The sequence below is a fragment of the Macaca mulatta genome, chromosome 13 (genome assembly GCF_049350105.2).
Source record: "Macaca mulatta isolate MMU2019108-1 chromosome 13, T2T-MMU8v2.0, whole genome shotgun sequence".
NCBI lineage: Eukaryota > Metazoa > Chordata > Mammalia > Primates > Cercopithecidae > Macaca > Macaca mulatta.
In genome coordinates, this window is record NC_133418.1 from 69,081,341 (window position 1) to 69,109,204 (window position 27,864).

Here is a 27,864-nt window from a genome sequence, read left to right on the forward strand (position 1 = left end):
CCACCACACCCAGCTAATTTTTGTATTTTAGTAGAGATGGGGTTTCACCATGTTGGTCAGGCTGGTCTTGAACTCCTGATCTCAAGTGATCCGCCCCCGCTCAGCCTCCCAAAATGTTGGGATTACAGGCATGAGCCACCACACCCGGCCTGGAAGTTTCTGAAAGAAAGGTCTCCTATTATTGTGTTTATCTTTAAATAGACTACAGAAAACTATCCTAGGGTCACTTCTCTTAAACACCAACACCCAATGGTGGCATCTCCTTCAACAGGCTCAATCAATTATTCCCTTTGCCTGTGTTTTAGTAATAGTTTGTCTAGAAAGAGTAATTATTTTTTACATCCCGCACATCTATTTTCCAAGTCCTGTTTGCTCCTGCCTTATATAGGTGTAAATGATAAATGTAAAATCTACCTTACCATTGCCCAGGGTATCTATACCCTTGATTGGACTGTCTCATACATGGTACACCCACAACTACTTTACCTCATGCACTAGTTGCCATACAGTAATAAAAATGTGATCATGTAACTTCCATGCTTTATTTATTTTTTTTTATTTATTTTTTGAGACAGGGTCTCACTGTGTCATCCAGGCTGGAGTGGAGTGCTGTGATCATAGCTCACTGCAGCCTTGACCTCCAGGGCTCTGGTGATCCTACCACCTAAGCCTCCCAGGTAACTGGGACTACAGGTGTGTGCCACCATGCCTAGCTAATTTTTTTGTATTTTTAGTAGAGATGGAGTTTTGCCGTGTTGCCCAGGCTGGTCTCAAACTCCTGGGTTCAAGCAGTCTGTCCACCTCGGCCTCCCAAAGTGCTGGGATTACAGTGTCAGCCACCATGCCCAGCCCTTGCATTAAAATTTTTCAATGACTTGACACTGCTGGTATTACAAAATTTAAAATCCACAGCTGGGATTGTGCTACCTCCAGCCTGGGCAGCAAAGCAAGATCCTGTCTCTAAAAAAAAAAAAAAAAAAAAAAATTAAATCCTCACATTCCCTACAAGACTGCACTATCAGTACTCCACCTGTCTCCAATTTCATATGCTAACCCTCTCCACTCATATGTATATTCCAAGTTTTCAGTATATGCTTTATTTCCTGCTGCAGAACCTGAGTTGTTCCTTACCTATTCTTTGTGTAATTAACCTTCCATTCAGCTTAAAGAGGCTTAGCCAGCCCTGCTCATAGGACTTTACACTTTGCCTTTCTAACAGTTTGGTCTTTGGGCCTTCTCCACTAGCCGCATGAAGACAATGACCCTGTCAGTCTCGTGGACTACTGTATCCTTAGCGCTTAGCACAATGTCTGGCACAAACAGTAGGTAACCGAGTTTGAATGAATGAACATACTATCAACTGGTTTCTTTCTATACCCTCTTTCCAAGGGAAAACATTCAGGAATTTGTATTAAACTAATCAGTATGAGTAGCTGCCTTCCCTACTGTCCTTTACCTAAAGTGTTTAATAAGATATTTGGATTTACAAAAGTGTTTGAAACTAAAAACCTCGGTGGAAGGACTAAATAATTTATTTTTAAGACAATTTGAACTTCCATTTTGTTAAATTGTTCTTAATTATTACTTATTAATAACTTCTTCTTTGAGTTTCTCTGCAAGCAGTCTCCTCTTTAGTAATGTTTGCTTCTCCTCTGCTGTCATTTCTGCTTTCTCTGTCATTTCCTGAAAAAAAGAAAAAATTGGCTACAGTATGAAATAGGATCATTTGTCTAAAATTCCCAACATACTGCCTCAAATGAACGAAAATCAGGGGCACTTTCTTGTGGGGTGGAGGGAGAGACAGACATAGACTAGGTTTCCTAAATCTATTCTTCATAAAGTCTCTTCTTGGAGAAGCCCTCTTGGAAGTGGGGGCTAGGGTACTAATGCTGCTCTATGATAAAACATTTCAGAATGCTCAGGTGAAACAGACCACAAAGAAGAGCAAGTAAAGAAACAGCATAAGAAAAAAATGTATAATGACACCGCTCTTATTTTCTGCCTCAAAAAATCCTTATCACAACAATTTCACTTCCTAGAAAAGACTTAGCAGCTACTGCACTAGGAGGTGGTTAATAGGAATGGGTCTGCAAGCAAAATTTACTAGAGGCTTTCTTTCACATATTCTGATTTTGAGAGTTCCACTACCAATTTGTAAATCTTGACATATTAAGGCTAGCCATACCTCTACCTCCCCAGTGGGTTTTCCTTTCTGCTCCGTATTTTGTATCTGCTTAGTCCTCATATCCTTTCTCATGGACATCAACTTATCTCTCTTCTGCTTGAGATAGTGTTCTCGTTGCCGAAGTTCTTCTGTTCCAAGTACTGATAAACTCTGGGTCAAGTAAGAAAAGGAGCTATCTAAATTCAAGTCCATTTATTAAGTAGCACAGATGCCCACTGACTGATTCAATTCGAAGTTTGATTTCCTTGTCATTTTGCTTATAGTTCTTAAAAGTGATGTCTTTTACTTACTGCTATTGGTCCTTCAATGCTCGCATGCTCTAAGCCAGGAATCTTCAGGCCTTTTTGTGGCAGGGAGGAAGTTTCAGACCTTTCCACTTTTCTTCCCAAAGGTTCTATTGACTGATTAGCAAAATGCACTTTAACTTCTGGCAATAAGTAGACAATAAGACCAATTAGAATATTATGAGAAATATTAAGTATTAGGCTAGGCTTACCAAAATGAGCTAATGTTAATAATACTTGTTTTTCCTCATATTCAGTCAACATATATTCAATGCCTATATTGTGCCAGCCACTGGGTAAGAACAGTAAACATCACATCTCTACCCTTAAGGAGCCTGGAACTATAGTTTCTCACCTACATCTCAACAAGTACCACGCTCCTGCTGTTTGTACAGTACTATAGCTACAAAAAGGTAAAATCCTTGTCTAAAGATTAGAACTACACTATAATATAATACAAGATTGCCACATAAGCCAAATAAACAGTATACTAATTCCTTACTACAATGTAATTGGTTTCCAAACTTTTGCTTGCATGTAAAAAGTCACCCTACATTTTCAGAACAATTAATGTAAAACTATAATTTTTTGTATTGCAAGAGTGTGTGCCAGTAATGTCAATAATTTTTGTTTATAATTATGTATTGAAGATAACTATAAACCTGCCAGTGCATTATGAAAATGTAAAGATTTCTAAAGCAAGCAGAACTTGGAAGCACATATAAACATGAGCACTAATACTTTCCAGCCATTTGGTGACCGTGCCAACCAAGAGAGAGGTTAACATTCTAATTGCTCCTCTGAGCCATTTATTATTATAAGGTGATTGTTTTTAAAAAGATAAAACATTTTCAGTGTAAACACATGGGCTATGAAAGAAAGCACAGTGAGACAAGCAAAGACATTAAAATGATGCTAAGATCTAAAAGCATGATGGGAAAACATGGCACACATGTCTCTAAATGATTAAAATTTTTGCCACACCTGGTTGATTCTGCCAGTTTAAAAAAAAAAAAAAAAAAAAAAAAAAAAAAAAAAAAAACAACACCTTGCCAGCATACATACTAAAACAGAAAACAGAATTTTGTCTGTTCAAGAAACTTGACAGCAGACCACTGCTCTAGCAGTGACCAGACTGACTACAGTGTCAGAGACGTTGGAGGAAGAAAAGCTCTCCAGGCCCTTGGACAATAGGGGAAATCTCCATGGAAGAGACAAGCTGGAACCAGCACTCCAAGCCAACCTAGACAGGGAGCTATATAACTAACAAATAAAGATAGAGGTAAAACACTGCTGTTGTTACTGATAGCGATGTTAGCAGAGGTAGGCTTAGCCCTCAATGGACTCACAGAACTGGAGAAGGGACAGTTCAAATAATTCCTGGGGAACCCATACATATAAGCATATATATTCCACTCATGTTCTTTCTCTGGACAGTTCTTGCCTTGGGTTAATTATGAACAGACATATATTCTCAGACCTAGAAAGGAAAGTACTTGAAGCCAAAATACTTAGCTTCTCTAATTTCTAGAAAGGGAAGATCGGACAGCCAGAAAACCTAAAGAAAGATCATCTCATCTCTGGCAACTCTGCATCAATCTGAGAAAAGATACTATCAATTGCTAGCAGGAATGAGGGAAAGACAGGCAAAAGGACAAAACAGGAGCTCAAACAACTTCATGATTCTTCCAAACTCAGGTCTTCATACCGGGCTTCCATCACTTTGTATGAAGTGATTCTCTGAAATATCAGATATGCCCATTTAAAAAAATAATTTTAAAAACTGAAATCATTACTTTTGAAATTATCTACCATTTATGCTGTGCCATTAATATGTATAACTGAATCATATGTGGTTTGAAATCAAGTTTTCTATAGCTTCACTTAGATAAGAAAGCAGACAAAGCAAATTTATTCAAATTAGGTTAGACACAAGATTTAAATAGTATATGTACTTAGGTGTATATAAAACAAAGTTAATTTGGGTCAGCAAACTAGAGCATAGACAAACCTAAAGCAGGGGCTTTCGTGGATATAATTAAAATGATATTTCTACTTACAATCTGTAGCATATATAAAAAAAAGAAATAAATGGTTTGACTTGGTGCAAAGAAAGAAGCAAAGTAACTTCACAAATCTGCTTCTGGTTCAATATACTCTTATTGTTTTGTCAAATAAGAATCTACCTCCTTAAAATTAATGGTGCTTTCAGTAAACTAGGAATGGAGGGGAACTTCCTCAACTGCATAAAGAGTATCTACAAAAAACTCTAAAACCTAACACAATACTTAACGGTGACAAATTAGAAGGTTTCTCACTAAGATCAGAAACAAAGCAAAAAGTCCTCTCTCACCGTTCTGATTCAACATCATACTAGAAGTCCTACCTAATCCAGTAGGACAAGAAAAAGAAATAAAATGTACACTGGGAAGGAATAAATAAAAATGTCTTTATTTGCAGAATACATGATCATCTATGTAGAAAATGCAAACGAACTGACAGAAAAACTGAAATGAATAATTATATAGCAAGGTTACAGGATACAAATTAATAAACGAGTTTATCACTTTCCTTTATACTAGTAATGAATAAATGGAATTTAAAATTAAAAATACCATTTACATTAGCACAGCACCCCTAAAAATGAAATACTTAGATATAAAATATAACAAAATATGCACAAGATCTATATGAGGAAAACTAGAAAATTCTAATGAATCAAAGAACCAAATAGAGAGATATTCCATGGTTTTTATTTTATTTTATTTTATTTTGAGATGAGTTTCGCTCTTGTTGCCCAGGCTGGAGTGCAATGGCAGGATCTTGGCTCACTGCAACCTCTTCCTCCTGGGTTCAAGCGATTCTCCTGCTTCAGCCTCCCGAGTAGCTGGGATTATAGGAACCTGCCACCATGCCCAGCTAATTTTTTTTAATTTTTTGTAGAGATGGAGTTTCACCATGTTGGTCAGGCTGGTCTTGAACTCCTGACCTCAAGTGATCCATTGCCTCGGCCTCCCAAACTGCTGGGATTACAGGTGTGAGCCACTGCTCCTGGCCTTTTTATTTTTTTTCTTTTTCTTTTTTTTTTTGAGACAGGGTCTCACTCTGTCACCTAGGCTGGAGTGCAATGATGCGATCTCGATTCACTGCAATATCCACCTCCTGGGCTCAAGCAATTCTCCTGCCTCAGCCTCCCTGGAAGCTGGGACTACAGGCATGCACCACCATGCCTGGCTAATTTTTGTATTTTTTTTGTAGAGTCAGGGTTTCGCCAAATTGCCCAAGCTGGTTTTGAACTCCTGAGCTCAAACAGTCTTCCCGCCTTGGCCTCCCAAAATGCTAGGATTACAGGCATGAGCCACCATGCCTGGCCTATTCCATGTTTGTGGACAGGAAAACTCAATGTCAAGATGTCAGTTCTTCCCAACATGATCTACAGATTCAACACAATATCAATCAAAATTTCGGCAAGTTATTTTATGGATATTGACAAACAGATTCTAACATTTATATGGAGAGGCAAAAAACCCAGAATAGCCAACACAATATTGAAGAACAAAATTGGAGGACTGACACTACCCAACTTGAAGACTTCAAACTATAGTAATCAAGACAATGTGGTATTTGCAAAAGAATGGAGAAATAGATCAATGGAACATAATAGAGAGCCCAGAAATAAACTCACATAAATATAATCAATTATCTTTGACAAAGGAGCAAAGGCAATACGATGACGAAAGGAAACTGGACATCTGAAAGAAAAAATATGAATCTAGACACAAACTTCACACCCTTCACAAAAAATAATTCAAAATAGATTACAGACCTAAATGTAAAATGTAAAACTGTAAAAATCCTACAAGATTGCATACGAGGAAATTTAGGTGACCTTAGGTATGATGATGACTTTTTTGATACAACACCAAAGGCACACCCTATGAAAGACATAATTAATAAGCTGAACTTCATTAACATTTCTGCTATATAAAAGACAGTATCAAGAGGATGAGAAGACAAGCCACAGACTGGAAGAAAATATTTTCAGAAGACAAAATCTGATAAAGGACTGTTATTCAAGATATACAAACACTTAAAATTCAACAATAAGAAAATGAACCCGATTAACAATAAGAAAACAAACAACCCAACAAATATAATGGGCCAAAGACCTCAACAGACACATCACCAAAGAAGATACACAGATGGCAAACAAGCATATGAAAATATGCCCCACATCATGTCATCAGGGAAATGCAAATAAAACATCAATGAGATAGCACTACACACCTACTAGAATAGTCCAAATCTAGAACACTGACAACACCAAATGCTGGCAAGGATGCAACAAGAACTCTCATTCGCTGCTGTGGAAATGCAAAATGGTATAGCCGCTTTGGAAGACAGTTTGGCAGTTTCTTACAAAACTAAACATACTCTTACTGTAAGATATAACAATCATGCTCGTTGGTATTTATGCAAAGGAGCTGAAAGCTATGTCCACACAAAAACCTGCACATGGATGTTTATAGCAGCTTTATTCATAATTGTCAAAACTTGGAAGCAACCAAGATATTCTTCAGCAGATAAATGAATAAACAAGCCATGACACATCCAGACAATGGAATATTATTCAGCACTAAAAAGAAATGAGCTACCAAGCCATGACAAGACATGGAGAAATCTTAAATGGATTATTACTAAGTGAAAGAAGCCAATCTGAAAAGGCTACGTACTACTGTATGATTTCAACTACATGACATTCTAGAAAAGGCAAAACTCTGAAAACAGTAAAAGATCAGTGGTTGCCACGGGTTAGGAGGTGGGAAGGATGAATAGGCAGAGCACAGAGAATTTTTAGGGCAGTGAAACCATATACTACATGATACTATAATGGTGAATGCATGTCATCATACATTTGTCAAAACCCACAGAATATATAATACCAAGAGTGAACCCTAATGTAAACTATGCTCTTTGGTTGGTAATGTTGTGTCAAGGAAAGTTCACCAACATAATAAATGTACTACTTTCGAGGGGGTCAAAAATGGGAGATGCTAGTCATGTACTGGGGCAGGGACTATATGGGGGAAATCTCGGCACCTTCTGCTCAATTTTACTGTGAACCTAAAACAGCTTAAATTAAGCATATTAAAAAAAGAAAGTTGTTCTCCAACTTCCATTAAAAAATTAATGGGTAAACATCACACTAATCTCAATTATAGAAGTTCTTCTCAACTAAGGTTTAGAAGAATATATTTGGTGTCAGAAGACAAAGGTAAGCCATAATTTCACCACTGAAGAGTTCGGTGATCTCGGTTGGACAAGTCACTCAGCTTCCTTGAATTTCTTTAAAAAAAAGAAGGGATGGGTACAGTGGCTTATGCCTGTAATCCCAGCGCTTTGGGAAGCTGAGGCAGGAGGATCACTTCAGGCTAGGAGTTTGAGAACAGCCTGGGCAACTCAGCAACACCCAACAAAAATAATTTTTTTAAGGAAGATAAGAGTAGCCAGGCACAGTGGCTCATGCCTGTAATCCCAGCACTTTGGGAGGCTGAGGCAAGCGGATCCCCTGAGGTTGGGAGTTCGAGACCAGCCTGACCAACATGGAGACCCCGTCTCTACTAAAAATATAAAATTAGCTGGGCGTGGTGGCACATGCCTGTAATTCCAGCTACTCGGGAGGCTGAGGCAGGAGAATCGCTTGAACCCGGGAGGTGGAGATTGCGGTGAGCCGAGATCACGTCATTGCACTCTAGCCTGGGCAACAACAGCAAAACTCCGTCTCAAAAAATAAATAAATAAATAAATAAAAGAAAAACAAGGATTATAATATCTACCTCACAGAGTTATATTTTTTTAACTGAGAAAAGGACGTTTATTTAAAACCACAGGAATCCATAATAAAATGAACTGAATTCATGACCATAACTTCTGTTTCAGAATTACTTGTTTTCTTATATAGAAAATCAGTTCATATTGAAAATAGATTTGCCACATGTTGAAAAGGTCATCCACTAATATTTCTTACAAGGATTCCTATCAATTTTGGTTTCAAAGATATGATTTCTGACCAAATATCTGAACAAAATGGCTACCTCTTATTTTCTAGCTGTACTTAATTCATTAGAAAAGAAATTTGATATTATCTTTTCAAGTTCAGCTTCTCACTCTCAAATACCATACAACTGTGAGCATGGAAGAGAATACCAAATGTTATGTGAACCTCTCTTGTAAGCTGCAGCCGTGCACAAAGGCCAGGTACTCCCTCAAGGAGTTTTGCTCTCTACTCTGGGTTTCAGACTTCACGTGGAAACTTGGGGACTACACACTCTCTTTCAGGTCAGCATCTCATCTGCAACCTCTTTAACCAAATTCACAAAGAACGTTAAATACCAAAGACATTCAATACTCCCTCCCAGGGCTTTTGAAGTTAAATAAGTATGAGAAGGTGGCACATTCTATATGGTGTTTATGTATTCACATTATTAGAGAAAGTTCAGTACACCTCAATCTTACCTGAGGGTGGGTGTGTAAAATGTTCAACATCCCCTTGGGAATTATTCATTATTGCAGCTTCACTGGAATGCACTGTGGGCTCTTCTGTTTTAGCCTCTGATAACTTCAGGATTCCATAATACAGTTTAAAAAAAACACACACAATTTAGATTCATTTTAACTAATTCACTACCTAAAGGATCCAAAGATATTATAGTTTTCTTTTTCTTTTTCTTTTGAGACAGAGTCTCACTCTGTCACCCAGACTGGAGTGCAGTAGTGTGATCTCAGCTCACTGCAACCTCAGAATCCAAAGATACAGTTTTCTTTTTTTTTCTTTTGAGACAGAGTCTCACTCTATTACCCAGACTGGAGTGCAGTAGTGCGATCTCGGCTCACTGCAACCTCTGGCTCCTGGATTTAAATGATTCTCATGCCTGAGCCACCTGAGTAGCTGGGATTACAGGTGTGCACTACAATGCTCGGCTAACTGTTGTATTTTTAGTAGACATGGGGTTTTGCCATGTTGCTGGTCTCGAATTTCTGGCCTCAAGTGATCCACCCACTTCGGCCTCTCAAAGTGCTGGGATTACAGGAGTGAGCCATCATGTCTGGCCTCTTTATAAAGTATACAGTCTTATAAGAAAGTATATACTTTCGGCCAGGCACAGTGGCTCATGTCTGTAATCCCAGCATTTTGGGAGGCCAAGGCCAGCAGATCACCTGTGGTCAGGAGTTCAAGGCCAGCCTGGTCAACATGGTGAAAACCTGTCTCTAATAACAGTACAAAAATTAGGCAGGAGTGGTGGCAGACACCTATAATCCCAGCTACTTGGGAGGCTGAGGCACAAGAATTGCTTGAGCCCAGGAGGCAGAGGTTGCAGTGAGCTGAGATCGCATCACTACACTCTAGCCTGGGCAATATGACAAGACTCAGTCTCAAAAAAAAAAAAAGGGTATATACTTTCTATATTAGGAAGTATAAAAAGTTGGCCAGGCACAGTGGCTCACGCCTATAGTCCCAACACTTTGGGAGGCTGAGGCAGGTGGATCACATGAGGTCAGGAGTTCAAGACTAGGTTGGATGACATGGTAAAACCCCGTCTCTACTGAAAATACAAAAAAATCAGCTGGGCGTGGTGGTGCATGCCTGTAATCCCACCTACTTGGGAGGCTGAGGCAGAAGAATCACTTGAACCCGGGAGGCAGAGGTTGCAGTGAGCCGAGACTGTGCCACTGCACTCCAGCCCAGGTGACAGAGTGAGACTATGTCTCCAAAAAAAAAGAAAAAATGTATAAAAGGTTGTTCTGGCCGAGCATGGTGGCTCATGCCTGTAATCCCAGCATTTTGGGAGGCCAAGGCAGGCAGATCACAAGGTCAGGAGTTCAAGACCAGTCTGACCAACGTGGTAAAACCCTGTCTCTACTAAATATACAAAAATTAGCCAGGCGTGATGGCATGCGCCTGTAATCCCAGCTACTCTGGAGGCTGAGGCAGGAAAGTCACTTGAACCCAGGAGGTGGAGGTTGCAATAAGCCAAGATCATACCACTGCACTAAAGCCTGGGTGACAGAACGAGACTCTGTCTCAAGAAGAAAAAATAAAAAATGTTGTTCTGTGAGTTACCAGGACAAAAATAAAGGGGAAAAAAGTATAAAAAGTTAAATACAAATGCTTAAACTTGCCAAAAAAAATGACTACTCTTGCTTATATGCATGTCCTGTAAGATTAATTAGTACTGTGTTGTCTTTGTATGTACTATGTACAGTTAAGTATATACAGTACTATATAATATACATGGTGGCTAGCAGTAATGCACAAAGTACATAGAATTATTGATATATTAATATTATTAGTCAATATTTACATTGTACTTAAAATTATGTAGTTCCACATAAGTATAAATTTTAATAGTAAGAACTAGGTGTAAATTTAATAAGAGATAATAGCAATAAAATACTTCTGTTATATGTTCTTTAGGCACCTGTTTCTTCCTCTTCCTTTCTTCTTCCTGGTCATATTCCTCTTTTGATTTTCTGAAATACACAAAAATAAAGTAAAAAGATAAATTTCCTTTTTTGGTCAAAGAACAAATATTCAACTAAGCAACATGCTAACCTAAGCTTACAATAAAAGGCACATTAGACACAAAGATGGAAGATAATCAAACTTTGCTCTAAAGTGGCTTATAGTCAACTGGGAAAGACATACATAGGCATACAGCATAATACAGTTAGTAACATAAAATACAGGTCTACCCATTCCTTCTAGAACTCTGAATGAACCCTAGCTGAACAAAGATCAACAGATTTGAAATCCTGAACCCAAATTTGAATGGCAAATCTCATTAATAAGGACTTCAATCTCCCTCTTTCGAGTGATCAATTACACCCCTCTTGATAAGAGCCAGTACACCCCTCTCGATAAAATGTCATTGTTCCAGTGGCATCTGAGCTATCATCTGAGCCCATCAACTTTTGTAAACTGCTGAGACAGTCTGATTTTGGAAAGTAACCAAGTTCAACTGTTATACATGTTCATAACTAAGTTCTATTACTTACACAGTGGTATATACCCTCAAAAGCTCTTGGAAAATAAAATCTGAAAATACAGTGCTGACCAGTTTTCAGGCCACCAATCAACCAACACAACCAGTCCAAATCAAAACGTTACCAGTCCTCTGAACCAAACACCCTTACCTCTCAAACCTGTAAACTCAAAGCATTCTGTGTTGTCTCAGGCTCCCATTTGCCCCTGCCATCCAAAGAGGGATCTGGCAAGAAAGGGTTGAGTTCACCTGCATATCTGCCACCCTCTCCATAATCACTCAAACCCCCTGAAATTAAGCACTGTGTCCTGGAGCTCCTGCCATAGTTTCCCACCAGGCCCATCGGTGGATCCTCTCTTCTGCTTCGGAGGTGGGACAAAGTACCTAAGTGGGGGGAACTGCAGGGTGCTAGAAGATGGTCATGTGTGGTAGTAGAGTTGGAGAAGAAGTGACCCCAAAGGCCAAGGCCATAGTCTGCAGGTGACACTGTGATTATAGGCATCCTTTTGCCCTAAACCTAACATATTCTCACAGGAGATTTAAAAATTAGGAGCTACTACTGCTCCTTCCTTCCAAAATTCCCGTAAAGGTCAGGGCACAACAGGCCCAAAAGAAAAAGAAATGTCCATTAACATTTCTTAGTTGTGTGTGGACCCCCTTAGTGGTCTGCATACTCCTTGTCAGGCATTTGGCTGAGAATCATGTAACTGGGGAAACAAAGAGACCAGCAAGATACTCATCTGGGATAGACCCCTCTCACTGTTCTCCCTCTCTTGAAGGTTACTATCACCAAGTCAGCTATTCAGTCTGTGGAGTCTGGATGCCCAGCCTCCTACTATGTGACACCTAGAATATGCCACCTCCATAGTGAGATCCAGAAGCCATGGAGTAAGCTGTTTAGCTCAAGTCATTACACCTCTCTCCAGAGATCAGGCTAGGTCTACCGCAACTTTTTCCCACTGGTGGCTACTTTCCTATTCCTATGATGGGGGTGTAAAAAGACCCTCTCATTTGGGCTGATCTGGTATAAGTTACCTGAAAATGCCTTTTTCTGTCATTAAGAAATATATTCACAGTCATAAAATGATAAATCATTTTGATAGTCTTCAGTAGAGAATTTAGCAATTTTATTAGTTCATATTTATTGGGCAAAAAGCTTATGTACAGATCATATAATAATGATTCATTTTAAAAATAATTGAAGAATGGTACCTAAGAACTTCCCTCAGGATTTTCATCTCTTCCTGTTCAAGGTCACTGACCACATCAGAGCCATCGGTTAAGCAGTCAGGTAATACACCTGTTCAAAACCAAAGACCACATGGAATAGTATCAACTCAATTGAAAACATATTTCTCACTGTTCTAGTTCCTTAAGTACAAGTTACCTTTAGATCTATCACTGTAACATCCTAAGCTATTATCTTTTTAACTATCATCCATTTTATATTTATTCATTTATTTTGAATAAATATAAAAAAACAGAGTCTCTTTCTGTCGCCCAGGCTGGAGTGCAGTGGCACAATCTGGGCTCACTGCAACCTCTGCCTCCCGGGTTCAAGCGATTTTCCTGCCTCAGCCTCCGGAGTAGCTGGGATTACAGCTGCCCGCCACCATGCCTGGCTAATTTTTAGTAGAGATGGGGTTTCACCATGTTGGCAGGCTGGTCTCGAACTCCTGACCTCAAGTCATCTGCCCCCTCGGCCTACCAAAGTGCTGGGATTACAGGCATGAGCCACTGCTCCCAGCCATTTTTTTTTTTTTTTTGAGACGGAGTCTTGCTCTGTCGCCCAGGCTGGAGTGCAGTGACATGATCTCCGCTCACTGCAAGCTCTGCCTCCCAGGTTCACACCATTCTCCTGCCACAGCCTCCCAAGTAGCTGGGATTACAGGCGCCCACCACCATGCCCTCCTAATTTTTTGTATTTTTAGTAGAGACGGGGTTTCACCATGTTAGCCAGGATGGTCTCGATCTCCTGACCTCGTGATCCGCCCGCCTCGGCCTCCCAAAGTGTTGGGATTACAGGAGTGCGCTACCACGCCTGGCCCACTCCCAGCCATTTTTAACTATCATCTTTTAAGCCTTTTCCTATTTTACAGAATAAGCCCCACCAAAACCCCCACACTTTTAACTAGAAATATCTCTTAGTAATTATTTTATTGGCAGTTAAAAGTAACAATGTATGGCAACAAAAAGTTAATATGTTTTTCTCTTCCATAATCATATAGTGTCTAAGAATATACTATGGAAATCATTGAGTTAGGCTTAATAATGAAACTGCTCTCAAAGGTGTCCCTTAAATGAGAAGAGTCACAAAACAAAATATAATTTTGTTAATTGAAATAGCATTAGAAGTCTTCATTTATATTATAACAGATGCTATTGAAAAGGGCCCTGCTTACTATGTGTAATAAAACCATGGTGCTAAGCACTTTGGGGGGATACAAAGATGAATAAAACAATCTCTGCCCTTGAAGCTTCTGTTCAGATGTTGGTCTAATAATTATAAACCAGGGAAGTAGCAACTTCAGCCCAAGAAAATAAAAGGTAACTTAAAATATTGGTTTAATTTACTTCATTACTTTTATCTTCCTTCGAAGCAGGTGGACTGGTAATAATTGTTCTGTTTGCATCTATAATTATTACATTCCACGACATTAGCAGAATGCTTCTTAATTTTTATCTTCCATTTCTTTATCCACATATGACTGTAGGATTTTGGATCCACTCTGAAGTAGCTTTATTACTCTAATCCTCCTGATGTTTAAACACATTTTTAAAAATTAAATGTTTTATTCTGAGGTAAGTGCAATTGTAAGAAATAAAGCAGAAGGCTGCCATGTACTTACTGTTTACCCAGTTTCCCCAAGTGGTAACATCTAACAAAACTATAGTAGTACAATATCACAACCAGAAAACTGACTTAAATAATCCATTAATCTTAAGTGCATTTTTGCTCAGTCAAAAGATATAAAACTATTATTCTCCTAATAATATTTCTGAGGAAAACTCAAAGTACTAAGAATAACACAATAGTATGAAGTAGTTAGAAACCATCAAAATAATACTCTCATTTGCAATTTCTCTAAATTATTTAATGAGATACCAAAAAGATAAAAAGAATCCAGAGAGCCTTTGAATTTTTCTCATCATTAGAACTATTTTCAAATTAGTCTGCAGTTTTGAGTATAATCGACATTAATCTAAGGTATCCAACCCTGGATCTTAGTTAGGCAACATTCTTTTTTTTTTTTTTAGTTTTGAGACAGGGTCTTGCTCTGTTGCCCACGCTGGCATGCAGTGGTGCTATCATAGCTCACTGCAGCCTCAAACTTTTGGGCTTAAGCGATCCTCTTGCTTCAGCCTCTGAAAGCACTGGGACCATAGGCATGAGCCACCGTGCCCAGCCAGCAAAACTCTTAAGTACATGTATTAGAAATTCTGTAGCAGAAACTAAGTACTGGCTTATGTTTAAATGTAAGTAAAATGCCCCATGCTGTGGCCTGACAACAGTCATTATTCTACATAATTCCCCTCCTCCTTCCTTGCTAATAGGAGTCAGCTTTTGCAGAATTATCAGGCAGCTAACTACTTAGAGGCAGGGCTCTCCCCCATCCCAGGAAAGTGACTCCTAATTGGTTCAAGCCAATCATAATGGTCCCATTCCCCTTGCCAGATGGTTTAAGAAAGGCAAGTGACCCCCATCCTAATCAATAGGACTTGAGGGAAAAACTGGAGGGCTTCCATGAAATTGTTGTCTTGCTAACAAAAAGAGATGTAGAGGAGGAAATATTCCATTTCTTCATAAGACATTGTTGAGTCTGCATTCAATACAGCCAGAGTACAATCATGAGAGAAGATCCTGAGAATGGCAGAGTATAAAGATGCAAAGTGTCGGGGTCCTTGATTACATCACGGAGCCACTAAATTAACCAACCCCGAACCTGTCTTCCTTCTCTCCCTTCCTCTGGACTTCTTGTTCTGGGAGATCTTTTCTTCACTGGAGTGTTCTGTTACTGACAGCCTGAGGCATCCGCATGATACAAGATATGTATTTATTCCCTTTTTATTAAAATCTAGATGAGTTTCCAATAAAATTCCAAACTGAAAACTAAAGAATGCTATTGTCAAGTTTACCATTTCTTTTCCTGATCTCCTAAAAAAATTTGTTTACTAACATTCTTATTAAAATTATCTAACCCATAAGTCAGAATAAAGCATAGTTTCAGGAAAATTCAGAGGAAAGGATTTTATAGAGCAAACCATAGTAGAAAGAGACTATTTTCCAAACTTATTTACATCAAAGTAATAGCACTGTGTCATGCATTCTTCAGGGTTAGGGTGGTGTTCTTCCCCTACCCACAGACAACAGTGCTATTAGCTGCTAGGGAAAGCATCTTGGGATTCTAGTAGATGATTATGATGGCGGCTGGCTCTAATAGTCTCTACTCACATCAGTCAAATGAGGAGGAAACTTCCCAAGAAGGGCCCTGCAAAATTCTCATGTTTGCCATGCAACAATGGAAGCCCTACTGTTGCATGTTCCAGGCCCTTAAGAGCCAATGATACAACTGAACTATAGATCTCATATCTTCAAGAAACAATCAAAGGAAAGGTCCTGCTGCCAAACCATTAAAGAGGTTATGGGGCCATGGTAAAAAAAATATCATGGCAATCTATCGAGCTAAGGAAGACATAGAAATTAAGGTGAGGTTACCACAGCAAGAAATGTGAAACAGACATGATAATCTGGGTTAGAAAGGAGATGGCACAATAACAAGTAGCATGGTTAGAAACTCAGCTGTTTTGAGTCCGGATGTTAAATGTAGCTCAGGTACACAATAAGGGAACAAGAGCAGGAAGAGCTAGAGAGAAAGTGAACTTAAGCACAGAGTCAGGGGAAAGATAAAGCCAACGAGGGTTAATAGGGCTTTGAATTCCATTTTCTCTTCCACATGATGCTGGTACAAGCTTATCTGTCTCTGCCCAGTGCCCTAGAACAGTGAGTGTTGGTGTGGTCCCAGGACCAGCAGCTTCAGCATCACCTGGGAACTTGTTTGTGTTAGTCCATTTTCATGCTGCCAATAAAGACATACCTGAGACTGGGCAATTTACACAGGAAAGAAGTTTAATGGGACTTACATTTCCACATGGCTGGGGAAGCCTCACAATCACGGGGGAAGATAAAGTGGAGCAACCACGTCTTATATGGATGGCAGCAGGCAAAGAGAGAGCTTGTGCAGGAAAACTCCCGTTTCCCAAAACCATCAGATCTCATGAGGTTTATTTACTATCACAAGAACAGCATGGAAAGACCTGCCCCCAAAATTCAATTACCTCCCACTGGGTCCCTCCCACAACACGTGGGAATTCAAGATGAGATATGGGTGGGGAAACAGCCAAACCATATCATTGTTAAAAATACAAACTATCGGCCGGGCGCAGTGGCTCAAGCCTGTAATCCCAGCACTTTGGGAGGCCGAGACGGGCGAATCATGAGGTCAGGAGATCGAGACCATCCTGGCTAACCCGGTGAAACCCCGTCTCTACTAAAAAATACAAAAAACCAGCCGGGCGAGGTGGTGGGCGCCTGTAGTCCCAGCTACTCGGGAGGCTGAGGCAGGAGAATGGCGTAAACCCGGGAGGCGGAGCTTGCAGTGAGCTGAGATCTGGCCACTGCACTCCAGCCTGGGCGACAGAGCGAGACTCCATCTCAAAAAAAAAAAAAAAAAAAAATACAAACTATCGGTACCCCAGACCTATTAAATCAGAAACTGGGAGGCAGCTATATGTGCTTCAGCAGTCCTCCAAACATTTCCAATGCTTGCTAACGCTTAAGAATCACTGCTTCCGGCCACTTTGGGAGGCCTAGGTGGGCAGATCACGAGGTCAAGAGATCGAGACCCATCCTGGCTAACACGGTGAAACCCCATCTCTACTAAAAATACAAAAAATTAGCCAAGAGTGGTGGCGGGCACCTGTAGTCCCAGCTACTTGGGAGGCTGAGGCAGAATGGTGTAAACCCGGGAGGCAGAACGTGCAGTGAGCCGAAATCGCGCCACTGCACTCCAGTCTGAGCGACAGAGCGAGACCCCGTCTCAAAAAAAAAAAAAAAAAAAAAAAAAAGCCGGGTGCGGTGGCTCAAGCCTGTAATCCCAGCACTTTGGGAGGCCGAGACGGGCGGATCACGAGGTCAGGAGATCGAGACCATCCTGGCTAACACAGTGAAACCCCGTCTCTACTAAAAATACAAAAAACTAGCCGGGCGAGGTGGCGGGCGCCTGTAGTCCCAGCTACTCGGGAGGCTGAGGCAGGAGAATGGTGTAAACCCGGGAGGCGGAGCTTGCAGTGAGCTGAGATCCGGCCACTGCACTCCAGCCTGGGCGACAGAGCCAGACTCCGTCTCAAAAAAAAAAAAAAAAGAACCACTGCTTCCTACCAAGGTCCTAACAATCATAAGTCAGAAAAAGGATGGACACCTCTCAACAGTAACTACAACTACAACCATTCAAAAATACTCAGTTTCATAAACATAATTGCTGGGCAGAAAATTGAACTCTGTGAAATCCAAAGTATCACTGAATTCTGGTCTCCTTTTTTTGAGATGTCAAATACAAATCAGGAAGTTTATACTTTTTTTTTTTTGAGACGGAGTTTCACTCTGTCGCCCAGGCTGAGTGCAGTGACGTGATCTCTGCTCACTGCAAGCTCCGCCTCCCAGGTTCACGCCATTCTCCTGCCTCAGCCTCCCGAGTAGCTGGGATTACAGGTGCCCACCACCACGCCCAGCTAATTTTTTTGTATTTTTAGTAGAGACGGGGTTTCACCGTGTTAGCCAGGATGGTCTTGATCTCCTGACCTCGTGATCCACCCGCCTCAGCCTCCCAAAGTGCTGGGATTACAGGTGTGAGCCACTGTGCCCAGCCATATACTCTGAAATCTCAAGTCAGCTGAAGTCTTTCAAACTTGAAATAAATGTACACGAGACAGCTACATTTAAGACTACATTAGAATTAGTCAAAACTATTTTAAAAAGCATTTAGCACTTAGATTTCTAACTTCAACATTTTACCATTTCTCTCTTGAATTATTCGAATGGCTTGCAGCTGCATTTCAATGTTTTTCTGGACCATCATTGCTTTAAAGATAGTAAAATCTTCTGCTGCCAACACAGGTTGCAAAATGGCCTGTGGAAAGAAGTCTCAAGTGAAATGAAGATTCAAGTTTTAAAACTATTTCCCACACATTCAGACCATTTCTACTGCAAAACAGTAGATTAATTCAAGAATGCTACATTGTTATTTCTGATTAGATGTCTCAAAAGGACAATTTTAAAATGTATTTTAATAGCCTTTAAAACAGGGTTCTCGGCTGGGCACAGTGGCTCACACCTGTAATCCCAACACTTTAGGAGGCCGAGGCAGGCAGAACACTTGAGGTCAGGAGTTTAAGATTAGCCTGGCCAACATAGTGAAACCCGTCTCCACTAAAAAAAAAATAAAAAAATTAGCAGAGTGTGGTGGTGCACACCTGTAGTCCCAGCTACTCAGGAGGCTGAGACCGGAGAATCATTTGAACCAGGAGACAGAGGTTGCAGTGAGCCAAGATCGCACCTCTGCACTTCAGCCTGGGTGACAGAGCAAGACTCCTTCTCAAAAAAAAAAAAAAAAAGTTTTAAAAAAGATTAATATGATATGCAAATTATATCTCAATAAAGTTGTTTAAAAAAAAAGAAAGCTGAAGTAGCTTAATTTAATTTCAGATAAAGTAGACCTCAGAACAAGAAAGATGATCAGGAATAAAGAGGGGCATTTTTTTATAATTCTATAAAATATAATACTTTATGATTATTCTGATTATATATTTTATATATAGTATAATTATATAATTCCTCATAATTCTTTAAAACAAAAATTGTGGCTAGGCACAGTAGCTCATGCTTGTAATCCCAGCACTTTAGGAGGCTGAGGTGGGCAGACCTGAGGTCAGCAGTTTGAGACCAGCCTGGTCAACATGGTGGAAGGTGTGTACCTTTCAATGCCTTTCTAATGCTTTTCTAATTTTTTTGTATTTTATAGGGATGGAGTTTCACCATGTTGCCCAGTATTGTCTCAAACTCCTGGGCTCAAGCAATCTGCCCACTTTGGTCTTCCTAAGTGCTGGAATTATAGGCATGAGCCACCATGCCTGGCTCACATGTGTTTAGTTTTAGAGTGTGTTGTTTAATCTCCAAGTATTTTGGTTTTTTCCAACAGTTATTTATTTCCAGTTTAATTATGTTGTGGTCTGAGAGCAGACACTGTATGATTTCTCTTCTTTTAAATTTGTTAAGGTATGTTTTATGGCTCATGATGTAGTCTGTCTTGATGAACATTCTCTGTGATCTTGAGAAGAATGTGTATTTTTGATTGTTGGATGAATTGGTGTATGTCAATTAAATTCAGTTGACTGAAGGTGCTTTTGTTTGCTTATTTATTTATTTATTTATTTATTTATTTATTTTGAGATGGAGTCTTGCTCTGTCACCCAGGTTGGAGTGCAGTGGTGCAATCTCAGCTTACCACAACCTCCACCTCCCAGGTTCAAGCGATTCTCCTGCCTCAGTCTCAAGTAGCTGGGATTACAGGTGCCCACCACCACCCCCCGGGCTAATTTTTGTGTTTTTATTAGAGATGGGGTTTCACCATGTTGGCCAGACTGGTCTTGAACTCCTGACCTCAAGTGATCCACCCACCTCGGCCTCCCAAAGTTCTGGGATTACAGGCATGAGCCACCATGCCTGGCCTGAAGGCGCTGTTTAGTTCAACTATGTCTTTACTGATTTCCTAATGATTGGATCTGTACAATACTGATAGAGGGTGTTGAAGTCTCCAACTATAATCATGTATTCATCTATTTCTCCTTGCAGTTCCGTTTCTGCCTCACACATTTTGTTGCTTTGTTATTAGGTGCATACACATTAAAGATTGTTATGTCTTCTTGGAAACTGCCAGATTTTTTCACATTAATGCGGGCATACCAAAAACATTTTAATTATTTTATTATTATTATTTTTTCAGAGACAGGGTCTCACTCTGCAGCCCAGGCTGGAGTACAGTGGTACAGTCATACCTCACTGCAGCCTCAAATTCTTAGGCTCAAGCAATCCTCCCACTTCAGTCTCCCAAGTAGCTAGGGCTACAGCAGTGTGTCACCATGCCGAGCTAATTCTTATATTTTTATTTTTTGTAGAGATGGGGTCTTGCACTGTGGCCTAGGCTGGTATTGAGCCCCTGGCCTAAAGCAATCCTCCTGCCTCAGCCTCCCGAAGTACTGGGATTACAGGTAGGAGCTATCACACCCAGCCAAAATATAGTGGCTCATACCTGTAACCCCAGAGCTTTGGGAGGCTGAGGCAGGAGGATTGCTTGATGCCAGGAGCTCAAGACCAGCCTGGACAACACAGAATGACCCCCTCTCTACAAAAAAACTGAAAAATTAGCCAGGCATAATGGTACACAGCTATAGTCCTAGCTACTCAGGAGGCTGAGGCAGGCGATTCACTTGAACCCAGGAGTTAGAGGTTGCATAGAACTATGACTGCACCACTGCAGTCCAGCCAGGGTGGCAGAGAAAGACCCTGTCTCAAAAACAAAAACAAACAAACAAAAAATATTTTCTATTCCTAGAATTAAAGGTGATCATCAAATGAAAAGTTGTGCAAAAGAGGAAGTGCTGGATTAAAAAGTAGTCAAAGCAACCTCATCTAGGCCATCATAACAAGATAATTTAAATTAATAAACATTTATTGAGAACTATGAACTAAGAACTAAGTTTTCATCTCTGTTCTACCAGCAGAGAGTGCAGAGATACTAAAAACAGCTCAAAGGACTTACAATTTAGTAGGGCAAGTAGACTTGTAGGAAACTATAATTCAAGGCAGAGTAACAAAAATATCAATTTAAAATTGGCCTAGTTAAGTAGAATGAATTCTGGTCTGACTAGAATAAGCAGCAAAGCTGCTATAACAAGTAGCATTTCAACCAGTCCCTGATAATGAGGATTTCTTCACATTATGAAAGGAATGATGGAGTGGTCTGGGGAAGGGGCCATATATTCCAGGTTAAGGGACAGCATGAGCAAAGGTAGGTGCACAGATGCTTATAAGAGCAAGTGGCTGCTGGGCACGGTGGCTCACGTTTGTAATCCCAGCACTTTGGGAGGTCGAGGCAGGTGGATCGCCTGAGGTCAGGAGTTTGAGACCAGCTTGGCCAACATAGTGAAACCCTGCCTCTACTAAAAATACAAAAAATTAGCCGGGCATGGTGGTAGGAGCCTGTAATCCCAGCTACTTGGGAGGCTGAGGCAGGAGAATTACTTGAACCTGGGAGGCAGAGGTTGCAGTGAGCTGAGATTGCGACATTGTACTCCAGCCTGAGCAACAAGAGCGAAACTCCGTCTCAAAAGAAAAAAAAAAAAAAAAGAGAGAAAGTTACCTGGAATGGCAGTAGAAAATAATATATTGGAGAACTATAGCAAGGGATCATGGCTAAAAATATAATGTGGAGTCTCATCTTAAACAATTCTTACCATATATTGCTAAGAAATTACTGTTTATTTGGTAGAAAATGAGATGCCAAAGCCAGTGTTTTGTTTTTTGGGGGTGGGTCTTAATCTGTTGCCTAGGCTGGAGTACAGTGGCATGATCTTGTCTTACTGCAGCTTCAACCTCCTAGGCTCAAGTGATGCTCCTACTTCAGCCTCCTGAGTAGGGGTACTCTGGGAGAACACCACCACGACCTACAACAGGCTAACTTTCATATATTTTTTAAAGATGGGGTCTCACTATGTTGCCCAGGCTGGTTTCAAACCCCTGGCCTCAAGCAATCCTCCTGTCTTGGTCTCCCAAAGTGCTGGAATTATAGGCATGAGCCACTTCCTGGCTTTCAGTTTTTGAGCAGAAGGCTACTTGGGTAGTAGCAACATCCCAATCCTCACCCTCTAAGCAAGGACACTCAGTTGGCTTGCCTGGACTGGGGATACCGGCTCTACTACTTATTTAGCTGTGGACTTTGGACTATTTGCTTAATATCTCTGTGCTTTGGTTTCCTCTCTTCTTTTTCTTTTTCTTTTTTTTTTTAAGATAGTTTTGTTCTCGTTGCCCAGGCTGGAGTGCAATGGCGCAATCTCAGCTCACCACAACCTCTGCCTCCCAGTTTCAAGCGATTCTCCTGCCTCAGCCTCCCGAGTAGCTGGGATTACAGGCATGCGCCACCACGCCCGGCTAATTTTGTATTTTTAGTAGAGACGGGGTTTCTCCATGTTGGTCAGGCTAGTCTCAAACTCCTGGCCTTAAGTGATCCACCTGCCTCAGCCTCCCGAAGTGCTGGGATTACAGGCGTGAGCCACCATGCCCGGCCTGGTTTCTTCATTTCTAAATGGAAGTTATACAGTACCAGTTTCTTAAGAGGTGTCAGGAAGATTAAATGAGATAAAACATGTCAACTGCCCAAAATATCGACTAGCACAAGCCCTCAATAAACATTAGTTTATAGGCTGGGCGTGGTGGCTCACGCCTGTAATCCTAGCACTTTGGGAGGCCAAGATGGGCAAATCCCTTGAGCCCAGAGTTCAAGACCAGCCTGGGCAACACAGCAAGACCCTGTCTCTACAAAAAAAATACAAAAATTAGCCAGGTGTGTTGGTGTGGCACCTGTAGTCCCAGCTACCAGGGAAGCTGAGGTGGGAGGATTACCTGAGCCCAGGGGGGTTGAGCCTACAATGAGCTGCAATTGCACCACTACACTCCAGCCTGAGCAACAGAGTGAGACCCCATATCAAAAAAAACAACAAAAACAAACATTAGTTTATAAACATATGTATTACTACTTCAGCCTAGCACTACACAACCAGTAAGATAATATAAGTAGTTCCAAGAGAAGGAAGCCACAGGAGCAACTGACTGTGGATCTGCTAAAATTATAAAAGGAGCAACTGCAGAATGATTGGAGATCTATGTAAATAAAGCAGTAGTTTGTATAAACCCTGTGATCGTATTCTAGTTCTGAGTTTAGAAAGGTCACTTTGAGTTACATCAGTTCATTAATGCCTCAAAGTATCATTTTTCAGGGTTGCTCTCAAAAAGAACTCTTATGTGATGAGTTATCTTTCTACCTCTCACAATGTCTAAAATATTACGCTTGTCAATCAAACATTCAAATTTGAGTGAAACCCTGGGCATTTGTTAAAACTGTTTGTTAGCATAATAACACAAAGCAAAAACCTGTGAGGTATGGGTCTTTGCAAGAGGAGAAGTGCATGCTTCTTGAAATTGATCTTCATTAATTCCAATTTCTTTGAGGTAACCTTCTAACAGCTTTTCAACCTAAAAAAACAAAGTTTAACTTTTATAATTACATAGAAAAATTCTACATGACAGTTTGCATATTAAGTATTGAGTTTAGAAAAGTATCATCAAATTTTTTGCAAATATTAATCTACATAATATTACAAGGCAGTGACATTGTCTTTCACCAAAACACAAATTAAAAGTTAATATTTTTGTTGAAAATCACATGAAATTGTATTTCTTCCAACAGAAATAGTTGAAGTCAGGATTACAAAGTTCAGTGTGGCACAACTCTTCTGCTACCCAGAGGCCTTTTTTTTTTCCTTTTCTTTTCTTTCTTTATTGAGATGGAGGCTCACTCTGTCACCCAGGCTGGAGTGCAGTAGTGTGATCTCGGCTCACTGCAACCTCTGCCTCCCAGGCTCAAGCAGTTCTCCTGCCTCAGCCTCCTGAGTAGCTGTGACTACAGGCGCCCGCCACAATACCCGACTAATTTTTATTTATTTATTTTTTTAGTAGAGATGGGGTTTCACCATGTTGGCTAGGCTGGTCTTGAATTCCTGACCCCAGGTGATTTGCCACCCTGGCCTCCCAAAGTGCTGGGATTAGAGGCATGAGCCACCACGCCTGGCCTTTTCTTTTCTTTTTTTGAGACAGGGTCTTATTCTGTTGTCCAGACTGGAGTATAATGGCACAGTAATGACTCACTGCAGCCGTGACCTGGGCTCAAGAGATCATCCTCCCACTTCAGCCTCCCGAACAGCTAGGACTACAGGCGCATGCCATCATGACTGATTAATTTTTGTAATTTTTATAAAGATGGAGTTTCACCATGTTGCCCAGGCTTGTCTCGAACTCCTTGGCTCAAGCAATCCACCTGCCCCACTGCCAGAGGCATTTTTTAAAATCACAAGACAGGCCAGGCACAGTGGGTCATGCCTGTAATCCCAACACTTTGGGAGGCCCAGACAGGTGGATCACTTGAGCTCTAGAGTTCGACACCAGCCTGGGAAACATGGAGAAACCCCATCTCTACAAAATACAAAAAAATTAGCAGGGTATGGTGGTGCACACCTGTAGTCCCAGCTACTCCGGAGGCTGAGATGGGAGGATCACTTGAGCCTGGGGAGGTGGAGGCTACAATGAGCTGTGATAGTGCCACTGCACTCCAGCCTGGGTGACACAGCAAGACCCTGTCTCAAAAATAAAAAACAAAAAAATCACAGGACAACCATGACTAAGTGAATCATATGTCCCTGGATGCATCAACAAAATTAGAATAAGATATAAAGAATACATGAAAGAACCCATAAAGAGTTGTAAAACCATTACATAGAGTAGAGGAGATAAGAAGTCATCCAAATGAGATACTCAGAGCACCTGTGGAGACAGATATACCTGGCACTATTGTTAAGGTAGACTGGATTTTTGTAAAATTAAGGATTTTTAATGTAAAAATATTTTTCTTCATTTAGAAAAGCTATAAGTAATATTAGCCTAATTACCTTAAAAATCAGTGAAAAAAAAATACTCACTAGTTCTTTGTATTCCTGATGAATCTCTGTATAGGTCAATTTGCTTTCTTCTTCATCATCAAAAACTAAATTTAAAAGAAGATATTACACAGTGTAAAAAACAAATCATTTTATTAATGCAAATTTAAAAATCCATTCCTTAGAAATAGAACTATCATTCTTATAACCTGGCTCTTCAGCTTTGAATTCTTAGGGTTTATCTTTGAAAAATATATAAACAAATATATCTAAAAATATATACTATTGGCCAGGCACTATGGCTCATACCTGTAATCCCAGCACTTTCAGAGGCCAAGGTGGATGGATCACCTAAGATCAGGAGTTCAAGGCCACCCTGGCCAACGTGATGAAACCCTGTCTCTACTAAAAATACAAAAATCAGCCAGGCGTGGTTGCGCGCACCTGTAGACCCAGATAATTGGGAGGCTGAGGCAAGAGAACTGCTCGAACCCGGGAGACGGAGGTTGCAGTGAGCCGAGATTGCACCACTGCACTCCAGCCTGGGCGACAGAGTGAGACTCCACCTCAAAAAAAAAAAAAAAAAGAAAAGAAAAAAAATATATATATATACACCACATGTATATATACTATTAATTGTAAACCAGCTTTTTTGCCTACTCGAGAAAATATTTAAAATGAATTATACCTCATATTTAAGACAAAAACACATTTCAATCAATATGAGGCAATAATTTCTTCATCACTTTTAATGGAATATTATTGTTAATGGTTAAATCCTTTTACAATACGTTCCAGATTATTTTATTGTATTGGAATTTTGCTGATGTAATTGTTATGGAAAGTGACCAGTCCATTTTTGTTACCACAGATAAATAATGAAGTTAAATAAAATCAAAACAAGTGTTTACTGAATAATCATATGTATAAAACAATGCAATGAGCCAAGATCGCGCCACTGCACTCCAGCCTGGGCAACAGAGCGACACTCCGTCTCCCAAAAAAAAAAAAAAAAAAGAGTACAAATAGAAGTTATTTCGTTTTTGAACACTGTTTTAAAATTACCTGTAAAAACAACCCTTTAATAGCTATGATTTGAATTTCGATTATAGCAATGAAAATGTAATAAAAAGATTCAGTGGTCAAACTGAATTTCATCTTTACCAGATTCATGATATCTTGGAATTTAAAGAAGTCTTAAAAGGTCATCCAGGATAACCGACCATTTGATAGCTGAATAGCTGAATCCCTCTAACCCTATTAAGTCGCTATCAGATCCATTCAAACACTGCCGGAGCCGGGAAGCTCATTACCTTCTGACACAGGCTAACTCATCTTGGATACATTCTGTCATGAAGCACTTCCTTCACTGAAATTTGTTTCCCTGTAGCTTGTACCAACTGACCCTAGCTCTATTTCATTGAACCTTACAACACAAAACAGATGTTCAAACAACTGATGAATATTACTACCCTCAAAGTCTTGCCCGACTAAACAACCACAAAAACGCTTGGGCACTCATTTACATGACGTGTTTTCTAGTTCCTTTTCTGCGAATGGGCTGCAAAGTCTTCACGAACTGAATGCAGAACTCCAAGGTGAAGAACTGCTCAGAACCCGGAGGTGTCTGTCCTTCACAGGGAATATAATGCCATATCTATACGCCTCATTTGTTCCAAGAATGGTTCCCGGCCCCACCTCGCAAAGTTTTGGTATAGCCAACAGTAGAGCTCACCAAGGGGAATACAGGCCATCAAAAAACACTGGTTCTGGGCTTCCTGAAGTTATCACATGCCCTCCTTTGCAGTTAACTGTTGGTTTGGAGTGAATCATTTCTCATTTCCTAAGCTGACTACACCGGGCGAAATGCTAGGGATCATAAGGAACTCAGGTAAACCGACCCTTCTCCTCTCAAGTCTGGGAAAGCTGTTGAAGAAGCCCAGCCAAACAGTCCACCTGCCCAGGGCAGAAACGTTCGGGACAGGGTGAGAGACCGAATTTACGATTCAAGTCTAATGTTCTTCGGACGTGCGCTTGGGCCCCAGGGAAGGGGAGCCTCGGTCCCTATTTTCAGGTCTGCGAAAGAACACATCGGCAGGGTGAAAGGAATTGCTCCTACATAACCAGCTCTAAACCTGACGACGGGGGTGGAGAAGGGGGTGAGGGGAACAAGACCTGACGACAGGGGTGGACACAGGGGATGGGGGAGACGAGAGATGATTTGTGGTTACCAACCCCCTGCCCGCCGCTGGTGTGAGAGAGGAGAAGAGGATTGTCGGTTCAGACTCTGGTTTTTACCTTCACATTTCTGTTCCACAAAGTCCAAGATGGGGATGGACCAGTCTGGGCCTCGCAGGAATCCCGCGATGCTCTCCACCATCCACTCCACCTCGTCCTCTTCCTCCGCAGCCATCCCGCCCCAAAGGGGCAACGGGGAATATCCCTAGGCCAGACCGCCGGACCCTGCTTAGGCCTTTGGGCCACAAGGAGCCGAGAGGGAGTAGGGGAAGAGCTGGCCCGCAGTCGCTCA

At 40.7% G+C, this 27,864-nt stretch overlaps 1 protein-coding gene across 2 annotated transcripts; it reads right to left on the bottom strand.

The window, feature by feature from the left end:
- Positions 1-1,512: 1,512 nt before the first annotated feature.
- On the bottom strand, positions 1,513-27,864 carry CFAP36 (cilia and flagella associated protein 36). 2 transcript variants are annotated; one of them, XM_015112352.3, is made up of 10 exons: positions 27,633-27,831; positions 25,377-25,441; positions 23,776-23,877; positions 18,586-18,700; positions 12,726-12,813; positions 10,926-11,001; positions 8,986-9,088; positions 2,476-2,612; positions 2,186-2,335; positions 1,513-1,683 (listed from the first exon to the last, which is right to left on the bottom strand). In XM_015112352.3, the coding sequence occupies exons 1-10, from the start codon at positions 27,745-27,747 to the stop codon at positions 1,582-1,584; spliced, it is 1,053 nt and encodes a 350-aa protein (XP_014967838.3). In that variant the 5' UTR covers positions 27,748-27,831; the 3' UTR covers positions 1,513-1,581.

Coding starts and splice junctions, on each gene's coding strand:
- CFAP36 (XM_015112352.3), bottom strand. CDS start 27,747: ATGGCTGCGGAGGAAGAGGACGAGGTGGAGTGGATGGTGGAGAGCATC. Junction 11,002..12,725: donor ATCCTGAGGGAAGTTCTTAG/GTACCATTCTTC, acceptor TGTGTATTTCAG/AAAATCAAAAGAGGAATATG. Junction 9,089..10,925: donor CTAAAGAACATATAACAGAA/GTATTTTATTGC, acceptor GGAATCCTGAAG/TTATCAGAGGCTAAAACAGA.